This window comes from Mustelus asterias, chromosome 1 (assembly GCF_964213995.1).
Source record: "Mustelus asterias chromosome 1, sMusAst1.hap1.1, whole genome shotgun sequence".
Lineage (NCBI taxonomy): Eukaryota > Metazoa > Chordata > Chondrichthyes > Carcharhiniformes > Triakidae > Mustelus > Mustelus asterias.
The window spans coordinates 37,489,295-37,512,791 of record NC_135801.1 but is presented as its reverse complement, the minus strand read 5'-3'; the positions used below and the strand labels follow the sequence as shown (position 1 = coordinate 37,512,791).

The 23,497-nt window shown below is 41.3% G+C and overlaps 1 protein-coding gene and 1 long non-coding RNA gene across 10 annotated transcripts in view; one reads left to right on the top strand and one right to left on the bottom strand.

The window, feature by feature from the left end:
- The window catches only part of kiaa1109 (KIAA1109 ortholog), a 449,716-nt gene that overhangs the window by 392,816 nt on the left and 33,403 nt on the right, over positions 1-23,497 (top strand). For all 9 annotated transcript variants that reach the window (XR_013497649.1, XR_013497648.1, XM_078211413.1 and 6 more), the window contains 5 exons: positions 2,851-2,990; positions 5,917-6,121; positions 13,557-13,760; positions 14,707-14,886; positions 15,807-15,944. Coding sequence is in view for 7 of the 9 variants with exons in the window: in XM_078211413.1 (XP_078067539.1) it covers positions 2,851-2,990; positions 5,917-6,121; positions 13,557-13,760; positions 14,707-14,886; positions 15,807-15,944 (867 nt within the window). In the remaining 2 variants the exon portion in view is untranslated. The remainder of the gene's footprint in view (positions 1-2,850; positions 2,991-5,916; positions 6,122-13,556; positions 13,761-14,706; positions 14,887-15,806; positions 15,945-23,497) is intronic.
- LOC144492891 (uncharacterized) lies at positions 2,928-16,674 on the bottom strand. Its single transcript, XR_013497652.1, has 3 exons — positions 16,591-16,674; positions 14,573-14,624; positions 2,928-3,014 (listed from the first exon to the last, which is right to left on the bottom strand). It is a non-coding gene; the product is annotated as an uncharacterized LOC144492891 (long non-coding RNA).

The window sequence follows — 23,497 nt, the reverse complement described above, 5'->3', positions numbered from 1 at the left end:
TCCCTCCCAACCGCTGCTCACTCAGAGTTTCAAAGAATCCCTACAGTACAAAAGAAAACCATTCGGCCCATCGAGCCTGCACCGATAACAATCCTGCCCTATCCCTGTAACGCCACATATTTACTCTGCTAATCCCCCTGAAACTACGGTTAATTTAGCATGGCCAATCAACCTAACCCGCACATCTTTGGACTGTGGGAGGAAACCGGAGCACCTGGAGGAAACCCACGCAGTCTGTGCAAACTTCATACAGACAGTGACCCAAGCTGGAAATCAAACACGAGTCGCTGGCGCTGTGAGGCAGCAGTGCTAACCACTGTGCTGCTCACTCGGACCCATTCTTTTAACACTGTATATTTTCCAAGACTTTGAGCCTTCCTAGAAAGATCAAAATCTTTGCCAGCCTTTGTTAAAAATCCATTGCAAACTTTGAAACCCTTGTTCTCATTCAGTTTCACAGTCCAGAACTTTGAACTAGCCTTTGATTGACAGCTTAATGGTTTTTACACAGCATGCTCAAAGTTTGTTTTTTTATCTTTCCCTTCTCGGTTGAATGCATCTGAAGTACCCCCCATTGTACCCAACCACAACGATTCTAAACATCATAGTTCTGCTTGACAGATGCATGCAACCTCAAAGCAGCTAAGTGCTTTTACTTCCTCCTTTCTATCAAAATGGCAACCCGATCGCAGAAAAGCTGGCTGGCCTTCATATTTCCTGCAATGCATGAATTTGCATTGATCAGGTGGGTGAATCCCACTTGACAGGTGCTGCTAATGCCAGCGGGAAACACTCTGGTTTTCTCTCTGGCTGGGGCACTTTGGAGCCAACTTGGGTGAATCACATTCAACATCTCCATGGGGCATTCAAACACTGTTAAGGCAGGGGCATTTGTTGGTCGTCTTTGCAGAAGTAACCGTCCACCACCTTGTCCACACCAGAACCTATTCCTGTCGCACAAGTTAAAATTATGCCCAATGTATCCAAAGTTTGGACTGCTCAGGTATGGTGTGAGCAGAGTGAGTCTGAGAGAACTTATTCTAGTGTGTTGTATGCTGTATAGTATTGCCATCAAAAGAGGCATACATATTTATGCTTGCTGAACAGGGAGTGCAAACAGGCAGGCTCCATGAAGAAAACTAAAGCATGAATTTCCAGTAAAATCAAATGGGATCTGACAGTTACTGACCAGACTTTGTTTTGATACACTTTGTTAGACACTTGCCTTTCACCTCTGGAATTTATGTTCCGCATCCAGTTGAGACTGATAGAATCCAGTCTTTTAAATGTAAAAACTTTATGAAGTTGAAACCTCCATGCAGAGCAGCAGCCAAAAAGCATCCCTAATTTGGTGCTAGCTGGTGATCTCTATAAGAGGCAATAAAAGGACTTCTCTGGAGAAATGGAAAAAAAGATCATGATAGTTCAGTAAGTGCTATTATAAGGGTTAGGTTGAGGCACATTGTTGAAGTAGTGTTTGCTATGCATCTAACTGAGCGAGAATTTCATTCAGATCACTAACAAAATTTCATTCCCCTCACGTGGAATGTCAAGATTTTAAAAAGGGAAATGACACAGGATCAGTGAGTGCAGATTATTGATATGCTGCTAGTATGTATTTTTTCAATTTCCAACCTATAGAAAATGGAGCTAATGCAATTCACATCACTTCTCCAAACTTTATAATTTCTTAGGCTCTATGTTCTTACTACAGTTAATTACTTTTAACTCCTGAGTGGCAAAGACTTCCACATCTTCGGAAGGCTGCCTTCTAAAACAAAAGAATGTTGAGCATTCTTTGAGATGTAGGGTATCAATTGTCCCGTCCCACTCGCTATGATTCCCGTGGCGGGCGGGACAGGAAAATTCCCATCGTAATGTTGCGGAGAGAAACGAAAGCTACCAAATGGAAGATACATTAGTTAGCAGGTCTTTTATTTTTTTTTAAGTAGTTCAAAATTATCCATCTACTTCTTCAATCTACCACCTATATTTGAGTTATGAGTACTCCCATGTAAAAGTATTCAGCAAATATGGCTTATTGACCATCAGACAGACATTTCTACCTCGGCAGTCATACCCATATAAAGTAAGATAAAAGGGAAGGTAATTGCCAGTAAACTTTATTGTTTATCTTAGTGCCTTCTTCCACATGTTTTTCAAAATATGAAGGATCTTAAAGATCACGTTGACCTATATACTGTGGCTTCACCTGCTGAGTGCTAACTGACCTGACAATACTATTTCTTTCCCCTGTCACACTGCATGCAATAATCAATAAGCCTCATTAGTAAATTGTGCCTCTCTGCACCTTCCTCCTCCCATCTGTATTTCTATTCTTGAAATCTGGGTTGATGTACTGAGAATTATTAGTGGCATTTATTGTGCTTACAAATAAACATTATACCTGTACCTCATAGTTATAACTTGTAACAAATTGTTAACTAACGCCAATATTGTATAACAAATTATTTGCTTTATTTTACTCTAAAGATCAGAGGTTTAAATTGATATTGTGTGATAAAATGTAAGTGTAGATACTAATTTGTATATTGGTGAAAAGGGAAACATGTTGTTGAAGCTTTTTGACTTGCATTGATCAGGACAAATGCAACAAATCCAAATATGAAAAGATTATAGCTGTTTATGTAACAGGAGAAAAGGGTGTTGATGAGTTGGCAATTCAACTCTGATTAGTTGAGGTGTTGCCATGGAGAAAGCATGTCTCCCTTTTCAGCAATATTCAAATTCTGTATTACCAAGCAAATATTGATTTGAGATATAAAATGGGATTGAGGAAAGCAATATAGTCTTTACTACTGACTAATTTAATTTCACTCTGGGTAACAGCTCTCAGCTCCCAAGATGAAGATATGGGTCAGTTTGAAGTTCAAGATGCAATGGAGGAATCAACAACATCATTAGTATCTTCATCGACATATTCGTATTCGTCATTTCCAGTGGATGTTGTGGTTTATGTCAGGGTGCAGGTAAGAATATCACTTCCACTTTCCCTGGAACAAATATAAAGATTTTTCGGGAATATTTATTTGTTAAACATTAAATTTGTAAACATTCTAATTTAACGAAAAAGATAGATTTTGGATAAGTTTGCAGTCTATAATTAAAAATCTTGGCTAGAATGGCTCATCTCATTGGCTCATGGAAGTCCTTGTACATAAGTGGTTCATTTAAAGATTGGCAACAATCCTATAAACAGATAGGAAAGTAAGCACATGAATGGCTTCAATTGAAGTATATCATATCACTGAAGTTTTTTTTCAAACTGGTTCAAGATGCCGTTTTTATTTCTGACTCAATTGAAATTAAAGCTCTATAAATAATTCTTAAATTATTTTATTAGGATGATGCAATATTCTAAAAGAGTGACAAAGATAAATGATCCCTTCTCGACCTTCAGTAATGTCTTTCAAACTTTGTGGAAATCCTCTTTCCTGGTTCCATTTTTACCTGTTTAACTGTAGCCAGCATATCACTTGCAATCCTTTCACTTCTTGCTCAGGTATTGATAAGGATCGATCTGTAGCACCCCCTGCCCCTAAACTATATGCTGCCCTTCAGTGATGTTATCCAAAAATGTGAGCTCATTTTCACATGTACCCTGCCGGTACCCAGCTCTACATATGAACATACCAATTAGGAGCAGGGGTAGGCCACTTGGCCCCTCAAGCCTGCTCTGCCATTCAATAAGATCATGGGTGATCTGATTGTAAATTCAACCCCACATTCATGCCTGCCTCCATTAACCATTCACCCCCTTGTTAATCAAGAATCTATCTAGCTCAGCCTTCAAAATATTCATAGACACTGCTTCCACTGTCTTTTGAGGGAGCAGTCTTTGAATATTTAATATTGTCTTTAATTTTTTGAGTTAACCACAAACAATGGGCCCTCCCCTTGAATTTTTTATTTCTCATTGGAATGTGTCTTTTCTGTGTTTTCTGAAATATCCCTTTAAATACCTGCCACTGAACAACAAATTATCTATCCCTTAAGCACATTTGTCAATTCACTTTAGCTAGCTCCGCTTTCATGCCCTCATAATTGCCCTTATTTAAGTTTTAAATACTGGTCTTGGACACACTCTTCTCTCCTTCAAACTGAATGCAAAATCCAATCATATTATGATTATTGCTACCTTAGGGTGCCTTCCTCATCTACGATACTTTTGCCTATCTGATTTTTCCAGTATATCTGTAGATTAAAATCTCCCCTGATTATTGCAGTATCTTTATGACAAGCCCTTATTATCTCTTCTTTTATACTTTGCCCTACCATGTAGTTACAATTAGGGGCCTGTACACCACTCCCACAAGTGACTTTTTGCCTTTTCTTATCTCAACTCAAACTCCTTCCACTTCCTGGTTTCCTGAATTTAGGTCATCTCTCCCTAATATCCTAATACCATCATTAATTAACAGTGCCACCCCTCTACCTGTTTTTAACTTCCTGACCTTCCTAAATGTAATATACCCCTTAACATTAAGGTCCCAATCTATGTCATCACAGAATCATAGAATCACTACAGTGCAGAAGGAGTCCATTTGCCCCATCGAGTCTGCACTGACCACAATCCTATCCAGGTTCTATCCCCTTAACTCCATGTATTTAAACCCTACCAGACCCCCTGACACTATGGGGCAACTTGCCAGGCCAATCAACCTAACCCACACATCTTTGGACCGTGCGAGGAAACCGGAGCACCTGGAGGAAACCCACGCAGACACGTGGAGAACGTGCAAACTCCACACAGATAGTCACCCAAGGCTGGAATTGAACCCAGGTCCCTGGCACTGTGACACAGCAGTGCTAACCACTGTGCCAGCATGCTGTAACCATTTCTCTGTCATAGCTATCAGATCATACTTATTATGTTTATTTGCGCTATCAGTTCACCTGTTCTGTTTTGAATGCCAAATGCATTAAGATATAAGGCCTTAAATGTTGTCCTTTTAGCATCTAGCCTTGTCTGCTGTTTTACTTAGATTTGTATTCTCTGTCCCTTTCTGTCGTGTTCTATTTATCATTTCCCATATTAGTACCTTTCTTTCTTGCTTGTCTCTACTCTTTGGTATGCTCTTTAGTTATGCAGCTCACTCGAACATCAGCCCCAGCATGGTTCAGGTGTGGCCCATCCCAACAGTGCAGATCCCACTTTCCCCAGTACTGGTGCCAGTGCCCATGAACTGAACTTTACTTATCCCACACCAGTCTTTGAGTCACACATTACTTCCTCTAATATTATTTGTCCTGTGCCAACTTGCACTTGGCTCAGGTAATCATCTAGAAATTATTACCTTTGAGGTTCTGCTTCTTAATTTGGTTCCTAGCTCCTCATACTGGCTATGCAGAACCTCTTTCCTCATCCTGCCTATGTCATTGGTACCTACATGGACCCATGTCCCCATTGTTCAGATTGGGGCACCAAGGTTGCATGCTAAGCACACAGCTTTTTCTGCCTGAGTTGACACAGTCAAAAGAAGAGAAAATTCTGCCCTAGGTCTTTGTAGGCAGCTTTCTTTGAAGTCAGTGGTGAGCCCCATTGCTTCGACATTAACCACCAATGTATGTTTATTTATGTTGATCTGGTGTATAGTAGTTTTTAACCTTGTCAGTCATGGATTATGTTTCTTTATTATGTTGGTTTACTGATCATCGTAATAAAACAATTTTTGCTTCAGGTTGCTGCATTCCAAAGCAGAGCATCAGTGAACATACTTCAGGTTCTGAATTACCAATAAGCAGGACCGCACGAGATCTATAATTTACTCAGTATATTTAATTTATTTAGTTAACTTGGGTAGACTTGTGTTATAGTTTTACTTTGTATGAATAAAATATGTTTTAACTGTTTCACACACCTCCAAAACCCTTATTTTTCTTTGTACCCTGTAGCCTTCACAGATTAAGTTCAGCTGTTTACCTGTATCAAGGGTGGAATGCATGTTAAAACTGCCTTCACTGGACTTGGTGTTCTCATCGAATAGAAGTGACCTGGAAAGCTTAGGTTTCTCGCATGCATTTGATGGAACTCAGATGTCTGCCACCACCACTTCACTGCTTGCTCAAACAGTATTAAAAACTGCTGCTAACAAAACAGGTATGTAAGTAAAGTAGTGCAAGAGCTCTATGTGTTATAAAAGAAGCTAAACAATAAAATGAAGAAACTGTATTAACATCCTTGGTTTGTTACTTGTCACTTTCCCATTTTTACAAGATATACAAGAGGACCTGATACTCTCTCTGTGGCAATTGCACTTTTTCTCCTAATCTTGACATTGCTTGCTTTAACAATTTTGTGAGAATGTGACATTACAATGCAACAGCAGTGTCTGCATTCCAGCTTCTGTTAGAGATTGTGTTTGCTGATTAACCCAGCGGTGCTTCAACTTATTTTGAAGAACCCCTTTTTACCACCACCCTCCATCTAAATTATACTATGTATTTTTTTTAATTTATTCATGGGCTGTGGGTGCCATTAGCTCATCCAGCATTTATTGCTCATCCCTAATTACTCTTGAGAAGGTGGTGGTGAGCTGCCACCTTGAACTGCTACAATCCATATGCAATGCTCATATAATATGAAATTGTTGCAAGTAAAATGTTTTGAATAATATTTTTAAGAAAACAGCTATTTACTTACAGATATCAATAAGGTGGGTGTGCCTAATACTCACTGCAAAGTCTTAATTGTAATGGTTAACAATGGCACCTGTAAATCATTCTCCATTTGCAGATGAGACCTGTACTATTGTGACTCATGAAGGAAGTATGCAAAATTCTGACCAAGGATCTCCCAGGACAGACTAACTGCTCTCTGCTTTAATGATGATCAACAGCAGCTGCCTTTATTTCACACTTAAGCACCCAGATACAAGATTTCAATTTAATTTTGTGGCATGCGGCATCATCCCAGGCTAATCTAAAGACCCTTGCTGGCTTCTTTAAATGTCCTGTATTTCAAAGCAGACATATTTCTACATCTCAGCTACTACAGCCAAAGTTTCCAGTTTATTTTCTTTTATGCCCAGCAAGGCATACGAACAGACCTTTCTCTTTTATTTTTTCGTTCTGGTTCTGCTTCAAAAGCCAGTCTATGTTATGGGGTGCTTTTCTTATAATTCTTTTCAACTGATACCTCATTTAATACTGGAAAATAATTACTCCATTGATTCCAGGGTTATTTATTCAGGCATTTTCAATGTTGTTGCTGCACTCTTCAACCTCAGTTGAAGTAGTTATGTTTTTGTCCCACTATTCAGCAGGTAGATAATGAGTTATTGCTTGACATTCCCTTAACCATTAAGGGAGTTGAGGGTTATGGGGAGCGGGCGGGTAAGTGGAACTGAACCCACTATCAGATCTTATTGAATGGTGGAGCAGGCTTGAGGGGCTAGATGGCCTACTCCTGCTCCTATTTCTTATGTTCTTATGACAATCACTTCATGATGAATCTGTTTAAGTACACAGACAATTGTGCCGCCTTGCTCAAAAATACTTATGTGATACATTGCTTTTTGACCTTCCACTTCCTGCAGTAAGCCCAGCTAGATAGTTGATTGAAACCATCGGTGCCCATTCTCTGATTAGCATAGCAGAATAATTAACTTCACCTGTTTGGTATCCACAGAGTTATTTAGTCTGTTTAAAAAGCATCACAGTATCATTATTATTTCCTGAAGGTGAGAGATATGAAAATGAGCTTGAGGCATTGGAAAATGTTCCTATTTTTGGAGCCTCACTTGAGCTGAGAGAATTGTGGTCAAAGCCCCGATAGAACCAATTTGATGAGTTTAAGACTGGATTTGTTTAGATTGGGCTTCACAGATTTTATAATGTTGGGGTAGCTGCTAAAAAGGAAAGTTTCCACTTGATTCTAAACCTCAGGGTTTTAAGTTCATTCAAATAGAGTAATTGAAGAATATGTATTTCAAAATGTAAATAGAGAAGCCTAAAACAATTAAGTCACTCCAAGTAAAATGCATTAACAATATTAATCATATTTCTATCTCTGCCACAATACTGAAACCACCATTTTCATTGTCACCAATGGCACCCTATAGTTATGCCCCCTAGTTACCGCTCCATTCACCCGAGGAAATAGTCTTTGAACGTTCACTCTATCTATCCCCCTCATCATCTTATAAACCTCTATCAAGTCTCCTCTCAACCTCCTCCGCTCCAAAGAGAAAAGCCCAAGTTCCCTCAACCTTTCCTCATAAAACCTACCCTCCAAACCAGGCAGCATCCTGGTAAATCTCCTTTGCACTCTTTCCAGTGTCTCCACATCCTTCTTGTAGTGAGGTGACCAGAACTGCACACAATATTCCAAATGTGGTCTCACCAAGGTCCTGTACAGTTGCAGCATAACCCCACGGCTCTTAAACTCAAACCCCCTGTTAATGAACGCCAACACACTATAGGCCTTCTTCACGGCTCTATCCACTTGAGTGGCAACCTTCAGAGATCTATGGATATGAACCCCAAGATCTTTCTGTTCCTCCACATTCTTCAGAACCCTACCTTTGACCCTGTAATCTACATTTAAATTTGTCCTACCAAAATGAATCACCTCGCATTTGTCAGGGTTAAACTCCATTTGCCATTTTTCAGCCCAGCTCTGCATCCTATCTATATCTCTTTGCAGCCTACAACAGCCCTCCACCTCATCCACTACTCCACCAATCTTGGTGTCATCAGCAAATTTACTGATCCACCCTTCAGCCCCCTCATCCAAGTCATTTATAAAAATTACAAATAGCAGAGGACCAAGCACTGATCCCTGTGGCACTCCGCTGGTAACCGGTTTCCAGTCCGAAAATTCTCCATCCACCACCACCCTCTGTCTTCTGTTAGATATGATGTGGAGATGCCGGCGTTGGACTGGGGTAAACACAGTAAGAGGTTTAACAACACCAGGTTAAAGTCCAACAGGTTTGTCTGGTAGCAAAAGCCACACAAGCTTTCGGAGCTCCAAGCCCCTTCTTCAGGTGAGTGGGAATTCTGTTCACAAACAGAGCATATAAAGACACAAACTCAATTTACATGAATAATGGTTGGAATGCGAATACTTACAACTAATCAAGTCTTTAAGAAACAAAACAACGTGAGTGGAGAGAGCATCAAGACAGGCTAAAAAGAAGTGTATTGTCTCCAGACAAGACAGCCAGTGAAACTCTGTGGGGGTTACAAATAGTGTGACATGAACCCAATATCCCGGGATATTGGGTTCATGTCACACTATTTGTAACCCCCACAGAGTTTCACTGGCTGTCTTGTCTGGAGACAATACACATCTTTTTAGCCTGTCTTGATGCTCTCTCCACTCACATTGTTTTGTTTCTTAAAGACTTGATTAGTTGTAAGTATTCGCATTCCAACCATTATTCATGTAAATTGAGTTTGTGTCTTTATATGCTCTGTTTGTGAACAGAATTCCCACTCGCCTGAAGAAGGGGCTTGGAGCTCCGAAAGCTTGTGTGGCTTCTGTTAGATAGCCAGTTACCTATCCAATTGGCCAAACTTCCCTCTATCCCACACATCCTTACTTTCTTCATAAGCCAACCGTGGGGGACTTTATCAAACGCCTTACTAAAATCCATGTATATGACATCAACTGCACTACCTTCATCTGCACACTTAATTACCTCCTCAAAAAATTCTATCAAATTTGTGAGGCAAGACTTGCCCTTTACAAATCCGTGCTGACTATCCCGGATTAAGCTGCATCTTTCTAAATGGTCGTAAATCCTATCCCTAAGGACCTTTTCCATCAACTTACCGACCACCGAAGTAAGACTAACCGGCCTATAATTACCAGGATCATTTCTATTCCCTTTCTTAAACAGAGGAACCACATTCGCCACTCTCCAGTCCTCTGGCACCACCCCCGTGGACAGTGAGGACCCAAAGATCAATGCCAAAGGCTCTGCTATCTCATCCCTTGCCTCCCAAAGAATCCTAGGAATCATCTGAAACACAATATCAGGTTCCACTGACAATATCCAGCTCTACCTTGCCACCAAACCTTTTGATCCCTCCACTACCATGATTTGTCAAACTGCTTATCCAACATCCAATATTTGATCTAAAATTCCCTTTTCTTCTACTGTAATGAAAATTCTATGTTGGAACTTGTGGAAGCCACTTGACATGCCAATAGCAGACACTGAATCAGAGCTTGCTTGCATAAAGCATGGGCACTTGTCATGCATGTATTTTATGCTGCTCCTCTGGGTTAAGAACTTAAGTTGGATCCTAAATAGGAGCAATATTTATACAGTGTACAATGTCACTTAACCCCAAAAGTAGATTTCTGAAAGACGTGTTTCTAGGTTACTCTTTCTTGCTGATGGTCACAAAATATCCTGCAATATTTGAGTCTTGAGCCAGTCGAACAATGAAAAAAAAACTATTTATTGTTGCTCTCTCACTAATTATGAAGGAATTTCATGCCAAATTTTGGAGCAAGGAAAGATAATTTAAGCCATAAATTGTCCTCTATGACTTGTGTCTCTAGTTTTTAACCAATTTTATTGCTATGTTGTATATTCTGTTTATGTTCACAGCACAGGAGGAAACATATTTCTTCCAGTGCTTTACATTCTACAGTTTGAGCTCAGGGTTGCATCTGCAACTAAGTTTTTTATTACATGGACAGGTCATTTATTAGTCATTATTGTCACAAGGTGACTAGATGTGATTGGGGGTTACATCTCCACACCCAGCTTTAGCAATCCAGCGTTCGGGGAGCTGAACGTTGATTTCCTGCTTGCTGGAATTGGAACCATAGAATCCTTACAATGCAGAAATAGGTCATTCGGCCCATTGAATCTGCAGTGACCATCCGAAAGATCATCCCACCCAGGGCCCTTCCCTCCACCCTAACCCCGTAACCCTGTGCATTTACCATGGCTAATCCTCCGACCTATACATCTTTGTGATTCTAATGGCAATTTAGTATGGCCAATCCACCTAACCTACACATATTTGGACTGTGGGAAGAAACCAAAGCACACAGAGGAAACCCATGCTGACACGGGGAGAACGTAAACTCCACGCAGTCACTTAAGCCTGGAATCAAACCCAGGTCCTTGGAGCTAACCATTTTGCCACATGCTGCCCTTATTGCGGGAGACTTGTCTCCATGGGACATAAATATACTGCCGGATGTGAATCCAATATTTAGAAACTAGAATTTCGCTGTGACTGTCTGAGGTGCCACTGAAACCAATAAACTTCTAACAAGCAAGAATGCTACCACTGAGTCAATATGATATATAGCTACTTCAAACACAAAGTGATATAAATAATATGTACTTTTGATGGTACAGCAAAAGTGAGTTTTATCCTATTCAGTGAACTTTGTTTTAAAAAAAAGGAGGGCACACAATTAAATGAGTTCCAAGTAAAAGCTTAAATGAAAAACTGGCACAAAGGAAGATGGTTGTTGTCTTTGTAGGCTAATCACTTTAACCCTAAGACTCTGCTGCAGGACCTGACAACATTCGGGTTTGGACTGATACGTGGCAAGTTTTAAGTTTATTAGTGTCATAAGTAGGCTTACATTAACACTGCAATGAAGTTACTGTGAGAATTCCCAGTTGCCACACTCTGGCGCCCGTTAAGGTACACTGAGGGAAAATTTAGCATTGCCAATGCACCTAACCAGCACGTCTTTCAGACTGTGGGAGGAAACCGGAGCACCTGGAGGAAACCCACGCAGTCACGGGAAGACTTTGTACGGAGAATGACCCAAGCCGGGATTCGAACCCGGCTCCCTGGCGTTGTGAGGCAGCAGTGTTAACCACTGTGCCACCGTGCCGAAGTGACATTTGCACCAAACAAGTGCCAGGTAATGGCCATCTCTAACAAAAGAGACTTTAACCATTGGCCTTTGATGTTCAATTGCATTACCATGGCTGAACTCCCCGCCATTAATATCTTGTGGATTACCATTGAGCGGAAATTTAAATAGATCAGCAATACCAGTACTTGTGGCTCCAAGGGCAGGTCAGGGGCTGGGATTCTGCAGTGAATAGCACATTTACCTGACTCTCCAAAGTCTACCCACCATCTCCAAGGTACAAGTCAAGAAGTTAATGGAATACTCTCCACTTGTTGGATGATTGTGGTTCTAATAACACTCAACAAGCTTGATACCATTCAAGACAAAGCTGTCCATTCATGGGTACCCAACCACCTGTGAAGCCTTCACTCTTCCTGCTAATGGCACAGTGACAGTAGTGTGTACCATCTACAAGATGCAATCCAGCAACTCATCAATCCTTCTTCCAAGTACTTATCAGCACCTTCCAAGCCAGCATCCTCCACCAGCTAAAAAAGACGAGAATAACAAAAACAAATGCACATCACCAATGGCAAATTCTCCTCAAGGCCACAAACAATCCTGACTTAGAACTAAATTACCATTCAATGAGTCAAAAACATGGAACTTCCTTCCTAACAGCACTGAGAGAGTACCTAAAGCATGTGGACTGAAGTGGTTCAAGAAAGTGACTCCACCACTTTCTCAAAGTAGTTGGTGATGGGCAACAAATGTTGGCCTTGCCAGTGATGCTCATAACCCATAAATAATAATAAAAAAATACAGTTACAGAATGGTTGCAGCACAGAAGGAGGTCATTTGTCCTGTTGTGTCTGTACCAACTCTCTGCAAAAGCAACTTAACTAACCCTATTTCCTTCCTTTTTCCCACAAAACTGCATTTCTTTTCCATTCAGGGGTTTATCTAATTCACCTTGAAATTGGTGGAGATTGAATCTGCCTTCACCACATTCTCAGGCAGTGCATTCCTGATCCTAATCACAGGGAAAAGGTTTTTCATTTTCTTTCTAAATATCTTAAATATGTATGCTTCCACCAAGAGGGAACAGCTTTGCACCGTCTACTCTGTCTAGTCCCCTCATGGTTTTGAACACCTCTTTCAAATCTTCTCTCAATCTTCTCTTTATGGACAACAGTCCTAGCTTCTCCAATCTATCCATGTAACTGACGTCCCTCATCCCTGGAACAATTCTTGTATGTTTTTCCTGCACCCTCACTAAAGCCTTCGCATCCTTCCTAAGGTGCAGTGGCCAGAATCTGGCACAATACTTCACTTAAGGTTGAACCAGTGTTTACAAAGATGCATCATGGCCTCCTTGTTTTTGTACTCTCCTCATCATCCTGTATGCCTTTTTAGTCACTATCTCGGGCTGCCCTGCCATCTTTAATTTTTCACTGTTTTCTTGGTTTGTTACATGATGGAAGTTTTCTTTTTCTAAAACAAAGGTAGCTGCACTTAGAGCCGCCCACTGAGTTGACTTACTACTACTCAACAAATGTGATGATCACTAATTAAAGAATTTTCAAGTTTAAGAAAAATGAAAGACTATTGCATTGATTTAATAAAGTCTTTAAAGCTCATACCCAAAATAAAATAATTTAGTATGAACTAGTACTTAGGAATATAAATGACTGTGATCTGATCATCATTTACATTCTTTGTTAACCAACTAATTTCTCTTTTGAAGGTTCATCATCTGGACTTGGAAGCCCTCTTGGAAGAAGCCGACATAGCAGTAGTCAATCTGATCTTTCTTACTCTAGCACTACTGCATCAGGCTTGAGCTTTACAGCTTGTATGTCAGATTTCTCTCTCTATGTTTTTCACCCGTATGGAACTGGCAAGCAGAAAACAACAGTAACTGGTCTGACTCCTGGATCAAGTGCTCCAGGTAAAAGAACCCAGTATAGTTTCTGCTGCTTATGTGTAACTGTTACTGTATTGTTTTTTAAGATCTAATATTTTTGCTGGGCTGGGTAAAAGTTTTGAGCTGTATAGCTAGTTGTTCTAAAATTTTCATTCTAGTTCTTGATGTTTTCCATTATAATTAATACTTGTCCAAACTGTGTGTTAAGGCTCTTTTTTTAAAAAAGTACAGAAGTGGTATAGTTGGTTTAGATTCATAATTATATCATTACATTTGGTTATATACGCAAATGCCTGTTTTCCAACATAAACATTTGTCAAACATGTATATTTATTAGCTCTGCAAACAACTGCAGAAGCTGAAGCTAATGCACTGCTGGAGTGCTGTGGAAACCAACATGAGGAATAAAAAAATTCAATTTCCACATGAACTTTATTGTAAAAAGTGCTGCAGTGGGTTAATATGTAACTGAAGACCAAAATGTAGTTCTGCTTGAATTCTTCTCTATGAATGTTCACATGATATAAAAAGATACAAAAGTCTGAGGTCACGTACCAACCGACTCGAGAACAGCTTCTTCCCTGTTGCTGTCAGACTTTTGAATGGACTTACCTTGCATTAAGTTGATCTTTCTCTACACCCTAGCTATGACTGTAACACTACATTCTGCACACTCGTTTCCTTCTCTATGAACGGTATGCTTTGTCTGTATAGCGCATAAGAAACAATACTTTTCACTATGTTAATACATGTGACAATAAATCAAATCAAATGATGAGTCACCGATTGTAACCAAGTAATTCTGACAAGGTGGTAAAGGAAGGGAAGAGAATTACCTTAAGCATTTTCAGTATTGAGAAGACAGGTTATCAGTCCACTTGAAAAGACCTAAAGTTGCAAGATGGAATAACTTAGAAATTGGAAATAGAATAGAAGTAAATAATTTATTGATCAATTTCTCATGCTGTAGGTGCTGTTGATGAAGAAGCCAGCTCTGTCACCGGCCGGAAGGATTCTCTGAGTATTAACCTTGAATTTGTGAAAGTCAGCTTGTCCAGAATGAGACGATCTGGAGGGGGTTCATTGTTTGATAATCAAACACCAATAAAAATTAACAACAAAATGGAAACCACATTAATCAATATCTCTGGTACGACAAGCAATTTTGCTCATTTCTGCTTCAGTTTAATACATTTGTTTTCAGGTGCCTTTTATGAATTTATATTGTATGGAGAACAGAGATAGTCAAGAGATAAATCAGTAGATAGATTTTAATTTTTTTAAAAAATGTAATGGAAACACTAATGGAACTTGAGATAGACAAATCTCAAGGGTTTGTTGGTTTCCACCCTAAAGTTTTGAAAGAAATAGATGAAAAAATTGCAGGTGGAAGATCAGAATATTCCAAAGCTTTGTGTGGGTGCCATGTCAATTGAAAATTTCAAAACTGTGGTTTATAGATTGCTATTGGGTAAGTATAGGAAAAGAAAAGGAACAAAGATGAAACTGATATACAAATAATCTATTATTCAATTGAATAGTAGAACAAACTCAAGGGGCTGACCGGCCTACTCTGTTTCTATGTTTCCTTAATCTACAAGATCCAATAATTCTTGAAGAAAGTCCCAAGACATGTTGGGTATCCAAATGAAATAAATTGTATCCTCTCTCCTTAATTAGGTAGGACCCCTGGTTCTAGATTTTCCCAAAAGAGGAAGCATCCTCTCCACATTCACCTTGTCAAGACCCCTCAGGATTTTATGTTTCAATACAAGCCCAGTCTGTTTAACCTTTCTTCATAACCTGCCTGTTCCAGGTTTTAGTATTGTAAATCTTCTCTGCAGTTCTTTCTTAAATAAGAGACCACTCCAGAAGTGGTCTCACTGAATCATAACCTCCCTACTTTTGCATTCAGTTCCTGCCAGTGTGAAATAGTTTTTTTTTAATACAATCTTTCTCAGCTGTGTACAGTGAGGATATGATCTTTCTTAAATTAACATATTTCCTGTAGCAAGTATCTAATTTTTTTACTTTAGAACATATACACTAATTGGTCTTTTTGGTCTGCAGCTGTCTGTGACATAGGGTCAGCATCCTTCAAATATGACATGCGCAGACTTAGTGAGATTCTAGCCTTTCCAAGAGCCTGGTACAGAAGAAGTATTGCGAGGCGTCTCTTCCTTGGTGATCAGACAATCAACTTGCCAGGTAGGTTTATGTAAAAATCAATGTGCAATTAAATGTACATGGAGAAAAGCAAATAGAGCAATATTACATTGATAACTGCTGAACTGGGTCAAACGAATAATTTTTGTGTTAAAGCAGATCTTAATTATATAGAAAGAAACAAAGAACAATACAGCACAGGAACAGGCCCTTCGGCCCTCCAAGCCTGTACCGATCATGTGTTCCTAACGAGACCATCCGTTTGTATCCCTCTATTCCCAGTCTGTTCATGTGGCTATCTAGATAAGTCTTAAATGATCCTAGCATGTCTGCCTCAACCACCTTGCTTGGTAGTGCATTCCAGGCCCCCACCACCCTCTGTGTAAAATACGTCCCCCGCATATCTGTATTCAACCTTGCCCCCCTTACCTTGAACTTGTGACCCCTTGTGTTTGTCATTTCTGACCTGGGAAAAAGCTTCCAACTGTTCACCCTATCTATGCCCTTCATAATTTTATAAACTTCTATTAGGTCGCCCCTAGTCATTATTTTTGTCACCCCCATTTTATTGGATATTTCATTTATTCATATTTTCTCTCCTTTATTTTCTTCCACAAAAAGTTATTCTACATTCCACTGCATTCATCCATTTAGAATCACTATAATTGTAATTACTTTGCGAACTCACAAGAGGGAGCTGGAAAGATATTGGAATTGTAGGAATCTGACCAGAAGAAATCGGCAACATTGGCCGTGATTCAGGCATTCTCAGATTCTCGCATCGCCCGATTCGTGGGGTTCGCGCATGCGTTCCCGCTGCAATAGCGTCTCCCAACGCCGGATTTCCCGCAGTGTCAGCTCCATGCTGAAGTAGGCGGGGAGGCACGGAAATCATTAACATAGCCATTTGAATGTCATTTAAATAAGATTAGGGGCCTGGGACTGAAATCTCCAGGCCTACTAGGATCTCTTTCTCCCCCACACCCCCCCAACCAGAGTGGTTCACTCCAGCAGGGATTACACAGTAGCTCCCCACTTTTGGGAAACTAGCGGCCTGAACTCTCTGGAGTGAGGGGGATGGGGGGGCAATCGGGGTGGATTGGGGGCAGGGTGCCCCTGGGCATTGTCAACCTGTGCCCCCTGGCACTGCCTGAGGGGCAAAATGCCAATGCCCAAGGGGTAGTGCCAAGGGAGCCAGGCCTTTGGGGATGGGGCCTGGTGGGATGATCGGTGGGGGTTGGGTGTCCCGCTGCCACACTGCAAAAAGAATCGGTGGGGGAAGGAGGGAAGCCAGTGACTTGGGTGGGGGGGGGGGGGGGATGTTCAGCCTGCTGGGAGGGTCGACGCTGCGGGGGCTGGAGATTGGGGCTGTCCGGGAGGGGGGGTTCAGGGCTGCCCCAAGAATGGTTGGGCAGCCAGCAATTGAGCCATGGGGGTGCTCAGAAAGCAATGCGGGGATCGTGGGGCTGGCCAGCAATCGGGAGGCCAGAAGTGTGGGTCTGCTGAGCATGCTGACAGATCGGCGCATGCTCAGTGGCCCGCTCAGCACTATGCTGCCAGCTTCCCGGGCAGGAATAGGCCCTGCCTACAGCTTCATAATGATATACACGCTAGTGACCTCTGCAGTGCACAGAATGTGGAAGGTTCTTCTCTGAACTCCCCACTGAAAAAACAGCATGAATTACTGCAGCTTTCACGCAAATTCTCCACTCAGAATGTTTTGGGGGAATTCCGGCCATGACGCTTCATGAATGTTGTCTAAACTACAGAAATGAAAGGGACAATGAGTTTTAATAGAAATGATACTCAAGATATTCAAAAACGCCAAAGTAGTAAACGTGGAATGTTGAATGATATAACCAAAACATTAGAGATTAAGTCAGAGAAAGTTGTGTTGTGGTTTGCCCTGGGTTAGACAAAACCTTAAATATTTTGTCCAGTTTTTGCCAACAAATCCATGGAGGCAATGACACAATGGATCACTCATGTCTAAAAAAGAATTATAAGGAAAGACTAGAATATTCTGGGGTTTTTTCCACCTTGAAATAAGGCAATTGAGGTGTGAACTTTCGAAGGTATATTTGAGAGTAATGGAAGATATAGATTTGAAGTGCAAAGGAATCATGACAGTAAATAAACATGAGTTCAAAATGATAAAACATAAGACCAATACCAAATACAGTGGAACCCCGATTTAACTCGACCCGATTTAGCGCGAATTCGGATATAACGCGATGAATCATTGGACCCTTTTTTTCCGCTCATGATTGGCAAATTTAGTGCGACCCCGCTTTTTTCGCGAGAACATTTTATGGACCCCAACCATCGCGTTATAACGGAGCCGCACTGCAGTTCCCAGGCAGGTTAATGGGGGGGCCGAAAGACTGCATTTTTTTCAGAAATAGTTGGATGCTGTGATTTTAAGACAACAAGATGATGGGCCAATGGCCTTCTTCATTTGGGCCTATCTTGTGTCATGCATTCCTTCCTTCACTATACATGATCTGGTTAAAGCTATATATAATTTCAATGAAATAATGATTACAGTAAATACCTTTGACAAATTGCTTCAGACTATAATCTAAAAAATATGGAAACTCCTGACTTGAAAGTGGTTGCCCAGAACTCGTTCAATCCAAAACCTGTTAATGAATGGTTTGGTGCACTAGGATTTAAAAATAAATTCAGATGCCTCTTTATTATTTATTATTCTGTATTCCACATCCAAATAGGGTAGTTTCATAGTTCCACAAAGAAAAATTAGCTAATGACACAATCCCTTTTAAGTTTGCACAACATGCAGACCTTCTCCTTGACCCATTGCAGTCTTTCTACTGATAGTGTTCACCTGCCGGCTTATAGAGCTTTGTTTTGATCGATTGGTTGTAGAAACATTTAACTCTGTTAATGCCAAAAGTCACATGTTTAGTATGTAGATAGCCTGTGTTGGAGCTTCACTAGGTTGAAGCCTCTTCTAAGGTATAGTAAGTGTGTTCCTGGCATGACTTCCTACAATCCTCCTTTGATTTCCCTGCCTACTAGTGAAGAAGGACTGATACATATGTTAGGTCGTGATGTGAGTGGTATATAATTCTGCTGATAACTCACAGCATCTCATGGAAGCCCAATTTTGAACTGATAAATCTATCCTTGGTCTGGCCCAATAAGCATGGTAGTTACTACGCAACATAATGAAGGATCTCCTCATTCTGGAGATAATACTAAATAAAGTCTCTACTAATGCGAACGTAGCCTTTAAACAGTGGTGAGATTTTATTGGTTCCTTTACTATTCCACATTGGCCCATCCTAGCAAAAATGTCCTCAGAACTTGGTTGCCTCTACCAAGCCCATCTGGTTGACATTGAAGCTCCCCATCCCACAAAGTGCATTCTGTTTTTTGGCATTCCTCAGTGATTCATACAAGTGGTTTTAAACAAGTAATCTAACAATTTAGATGCTGGAGATGTCAAAAGAAATAATTGTGAGGTAGAGCTGGGTGTTGTCAGTATACTTGAGATTTTGGATGATGTCACTGAGAGACAATATATAGTTAAGATGTAAACGCAGACAAAGGATAGATTATGGCTAATACTGCAGGAGCAGGAATAGAGGCACTTTAGGCAACTCGCTGGCTACAACTCATATGTAACCATATCCTCTCTTATGTCTTATGTATTGGCTGAATTCTGTTTAAATGCATCCTTGCTTTTCAACTCAACAATTCTATGTGGTAGCAAACTCCACATTATGTTCTGTCTCTGGTTACATAAAGTTCTCCTGAATTCTTTAATGGATTTCTAGTGAATATCATATATTTTGATTCTTACATTAGGATTTATAGAGTGGATTCTTATGGGCCCACCTCAAGTGAGAAGTTAGGTAGTGGGGTAACTTAATTTAGTTGGAGGCAAAAAATCAGTTAATGAAGAGGGTCCGGAGCAACAGTGAGCATTGATCCGAACTCGAGTATATCGTAGGTGGTGCAGCTGTCTGCAGGTGAGCAAAAGGCAATGTCAGAGACACCTTAGGATGTACCAGAATGTGGATGATTGCAAATGCCAGCTGCTCCATGAAGACCTAAGTTCACAAGGACTTAGAGGCAATTCCATGCCATTGTCATTGAAGGTCACCATTGGCCCTAAACATCTCTCCCAGGGTTCCACTGGGACCTGTGCGACATTTCCTAATCAGTGATGGACAAAATGCATCTATGAGATGACCGATGCCCTTTTCAAGAGAGCACACCAGTTTGTCAAATTCAACTTGGATCCCGAGAGCCACGCAGCCAGAGTTTTAGGTTTTGCAGCAATCGTAGGCTTTCTGGAAATACAAACAGCTATTGACCGCGCACACATAACATTGCGACCTCCTTGGTGTCAACCATTCACAATCATCAACAGGAATGGTTTCCATTCTTTACGCAGGTGATATGTGATTATCTGCATATTTGTGCTTGGTTCCCAGGGAGCTCTCATGATGCCTACATTCTGAACCACTCGAGGGTGCTACAACTTTTTGAAGGACCTCTGTGATTGAAGGGCTGGTTCCTTGGGAACAAGGGACCTGGCAGAAGATGCCAGTTTGCCATCTGCAGAGTGCCACTTAGGAGAGACACGCTGCCTCACAGGCCTCCATTAGGGCCATGATTGAGCAGGCGATAACCTCCTAAAGATGGGGTTTAGATGTTTTGACTGCTCAGGCAGGGCATTCCAATATTCTCCACATTGTGTGTCCCAGAACATCGTTGTCTGCTGTGCACTGCACAACCTCACGCAACAAAGGGGAGAGATGTCTTTTTTGAAGAGGAAGGCATGAAGAACTTAAATATCTCCTCTGACAATGAGATCAGTATGTTACAAAGGTACGATATGACTGATAAGCCTGTGACAATCTAATAGCCAACAGATTTGAAGCAGAGTAAGCTGGCAATACTTGCCCTTTACAATATTGTTTTCAATCCTCTGCTGGCTGACAGGCAGGCCATGGCTTCTTATTTGTAATACACACTGTAGTTTACTCTCATGCACCTTGATTTATGACAGCTAATTTAAATTGCACTACTTAACTTCTGTCCTGCTTGTGGTGTGATCCTTTGCATGCACCAAATTGTGCAGATCCCTTGTGCCAAATGCACGCATCAGAACCTGCACAGCACTCTGTTCTTGCACAACCTCAGGAACCTCAGAATTGAAATTTGTTTTCATGCTTTCACAAAATCCGTGTGCATGGCAACTTTAAAGCAGCATGATTTTTTATCATGGCAGGTTGTAAAGGTCATGTCACCTTTATGTTTGCTCCCAGATCTTCAAGAGTGCTTTTTCAGGCAGAACCAGAAACATGGGCACATAAGGAAGAACAGCAAAAGTAGACCACTTGGCTCCTCGGGATTGCTCCTCCATGAATCTTGATCAGGAATGTTCTTGGAATTGATTCCTGATCGCCACTCGTTCTCAGCAACCCCATGTCAATGACAGTGCCTCATGTGCATTATGAGGTGTGGAGGTCCAACCACTCTCAATACCCCAAATGTAGAGAGTTCCAAACATTTCAGTCCCAGACGGCTTTAGTTTTCAATGAGACTGTGTTCTGGAAACCCCAGCCAAGTTAAACATTTTTCATGTATGGATCCTGCAGAACCTTGTAAGGTCTGTTGATATTACACAAAGATAACTCCTCAGTTCCCTGCACAGTCCAGCACGCAGAGCCATTCTATTCATCTCACCTCATGGAATAATAATCTGGTATTTTAAGGAAGTCCAGTGCACTTTGATTGCAATCTCTTTATGCTCGGTCTATTCCTACCCTTGATATGGAGAATTGTTTGCTCTGCTCATCTCTTTGTGAGGTGTCACAAAGGCTGCAGTCAACTGCACACACACTTATTTAATCCTACACTCGATCCCTCTTGCATTCAAAGACTAACATGCCCATTGCCTCCTTCCCTACAAACTTCACCTGCATGTCAGCTTAATATTATATGTGAACAAGAACAGCCAGGAATGATTGGACGTGCAAACCTTGCCATTTTCCTAATATCTAGGGAAGCCTCTGGTTTTCCATTCTTCAGACTACAGTGGAGAGCTTCACTCTTTTAACTTTAGCCCCCTCACTGTGTCCAGAATGTTGTTTGCCACGCACATAGCCTGTTTAACTCCCTGTGAAGACGCTTTGCCTCGCCTCATATCAGAACAACAGCAACAGGAAATGTAATGACTTTGCTGCATACTCTGCAAATACTCTGTTCAGACTAATGCTCTGTGGCATGGGTTCAAATTCCATCATAGCAGAGACACTAAGACAGGGTGTAGACAGACTCTTGCAGTTTCATTCCAGTCGTGAACGGCTTTTGGCATCTCTGCCTGATGTTTCCCGCCTGTCTCTGCATCTCCAACATGTCTCTTATGGCCGAGTCCAGAGGCTCAACATCTGCAAGGGATTCAGCAGGGGAGTGGTTTCCTGCATCTCCGAGTGTAAGCGATCGCGGCTGTCACTTTCTCCGTCAGCTGCGGACTCATGTCTGCGAGGTGCTCACCAGATTGTGATCCCAAGCCTACTCTCAAACATGCACCCAATTAGATGAACACCTATGTGCCGGTGGGGGTGCAGGTGAACGCCATGATGGTACATCCTCTGAGAATTCTGAGTCATTATCCTCAGAGGTGGGGTTGGAGGTGGAGCTGAATCTGAGGTGGCCTGCTTTTTTCCCTTCCTCCTTTTCTTGCTGGTACCTAGAGTGGAGAAGAGAAAGATTTTGTGGATGCTTAAGTGAATTCCTTTATTAAAACAATGTCTAGCTCTGGCGCATCTGACAACTGTAGACTGGAGGCATCCTCACTGGCTTCCTGGTAGTCCTGTCAGTCCCTTGGTGCATGCATGGCCCTGGTCTTCCTTGGCTAGTTGGGCAGTCTCCTCCTCGAAAGTAGCAACAACTCTCTAATATATGGCAGGATATATAATATCCTGATATGCGTGTTCTTATCCTGCAGACAGACAGAAGGATTGAGTGTGATCCAGTGGATGCATGGGCAGTTTAGGAGCATGCATGCCTATACCAGCTCCTGAGTCCTCCCCAGTAGGTGATTAACAAGCAAGGTGTCCTGCAGCTGTTTGAACATTGACAGCATGAAGTGGCTGACACACATTCAGTGCACAAATCTCACCTGCTGCTGACTCCAGCAATCCAAACTCATATCTGACGTCCCTCTAAACTTGCATGCTACATTATCTGATGTCTTTATGAGTGTCAATTTGCAATGAGTAGATGGTGCCACTTCTCTGGTGGAGCACAATAGATCATTCATTCATTTTCCACACTGCAGTCTGATTATTTTATGGGCCCCATGGGTGCTTTTCTCCACTGCAGCCTCTGCCCAGGCCACCTTGGTCGGGAGGACCTCCTGTTGCCATCTCAAAAGGACCTTCTGCCTTTCTGGGCGACCTGGAGAGAGGCATCACTGAACCATGGGGTTACATATTGTCTGCTCTGAGTCATTCTGATCTGGAATTCTTGCCTTGTCGTGAGTAAATGACTGTCCCAGGTGCCCTTTAAATATGATGCCAGCATAAGGGCAGGGATAGTGACTTGCTACTTGT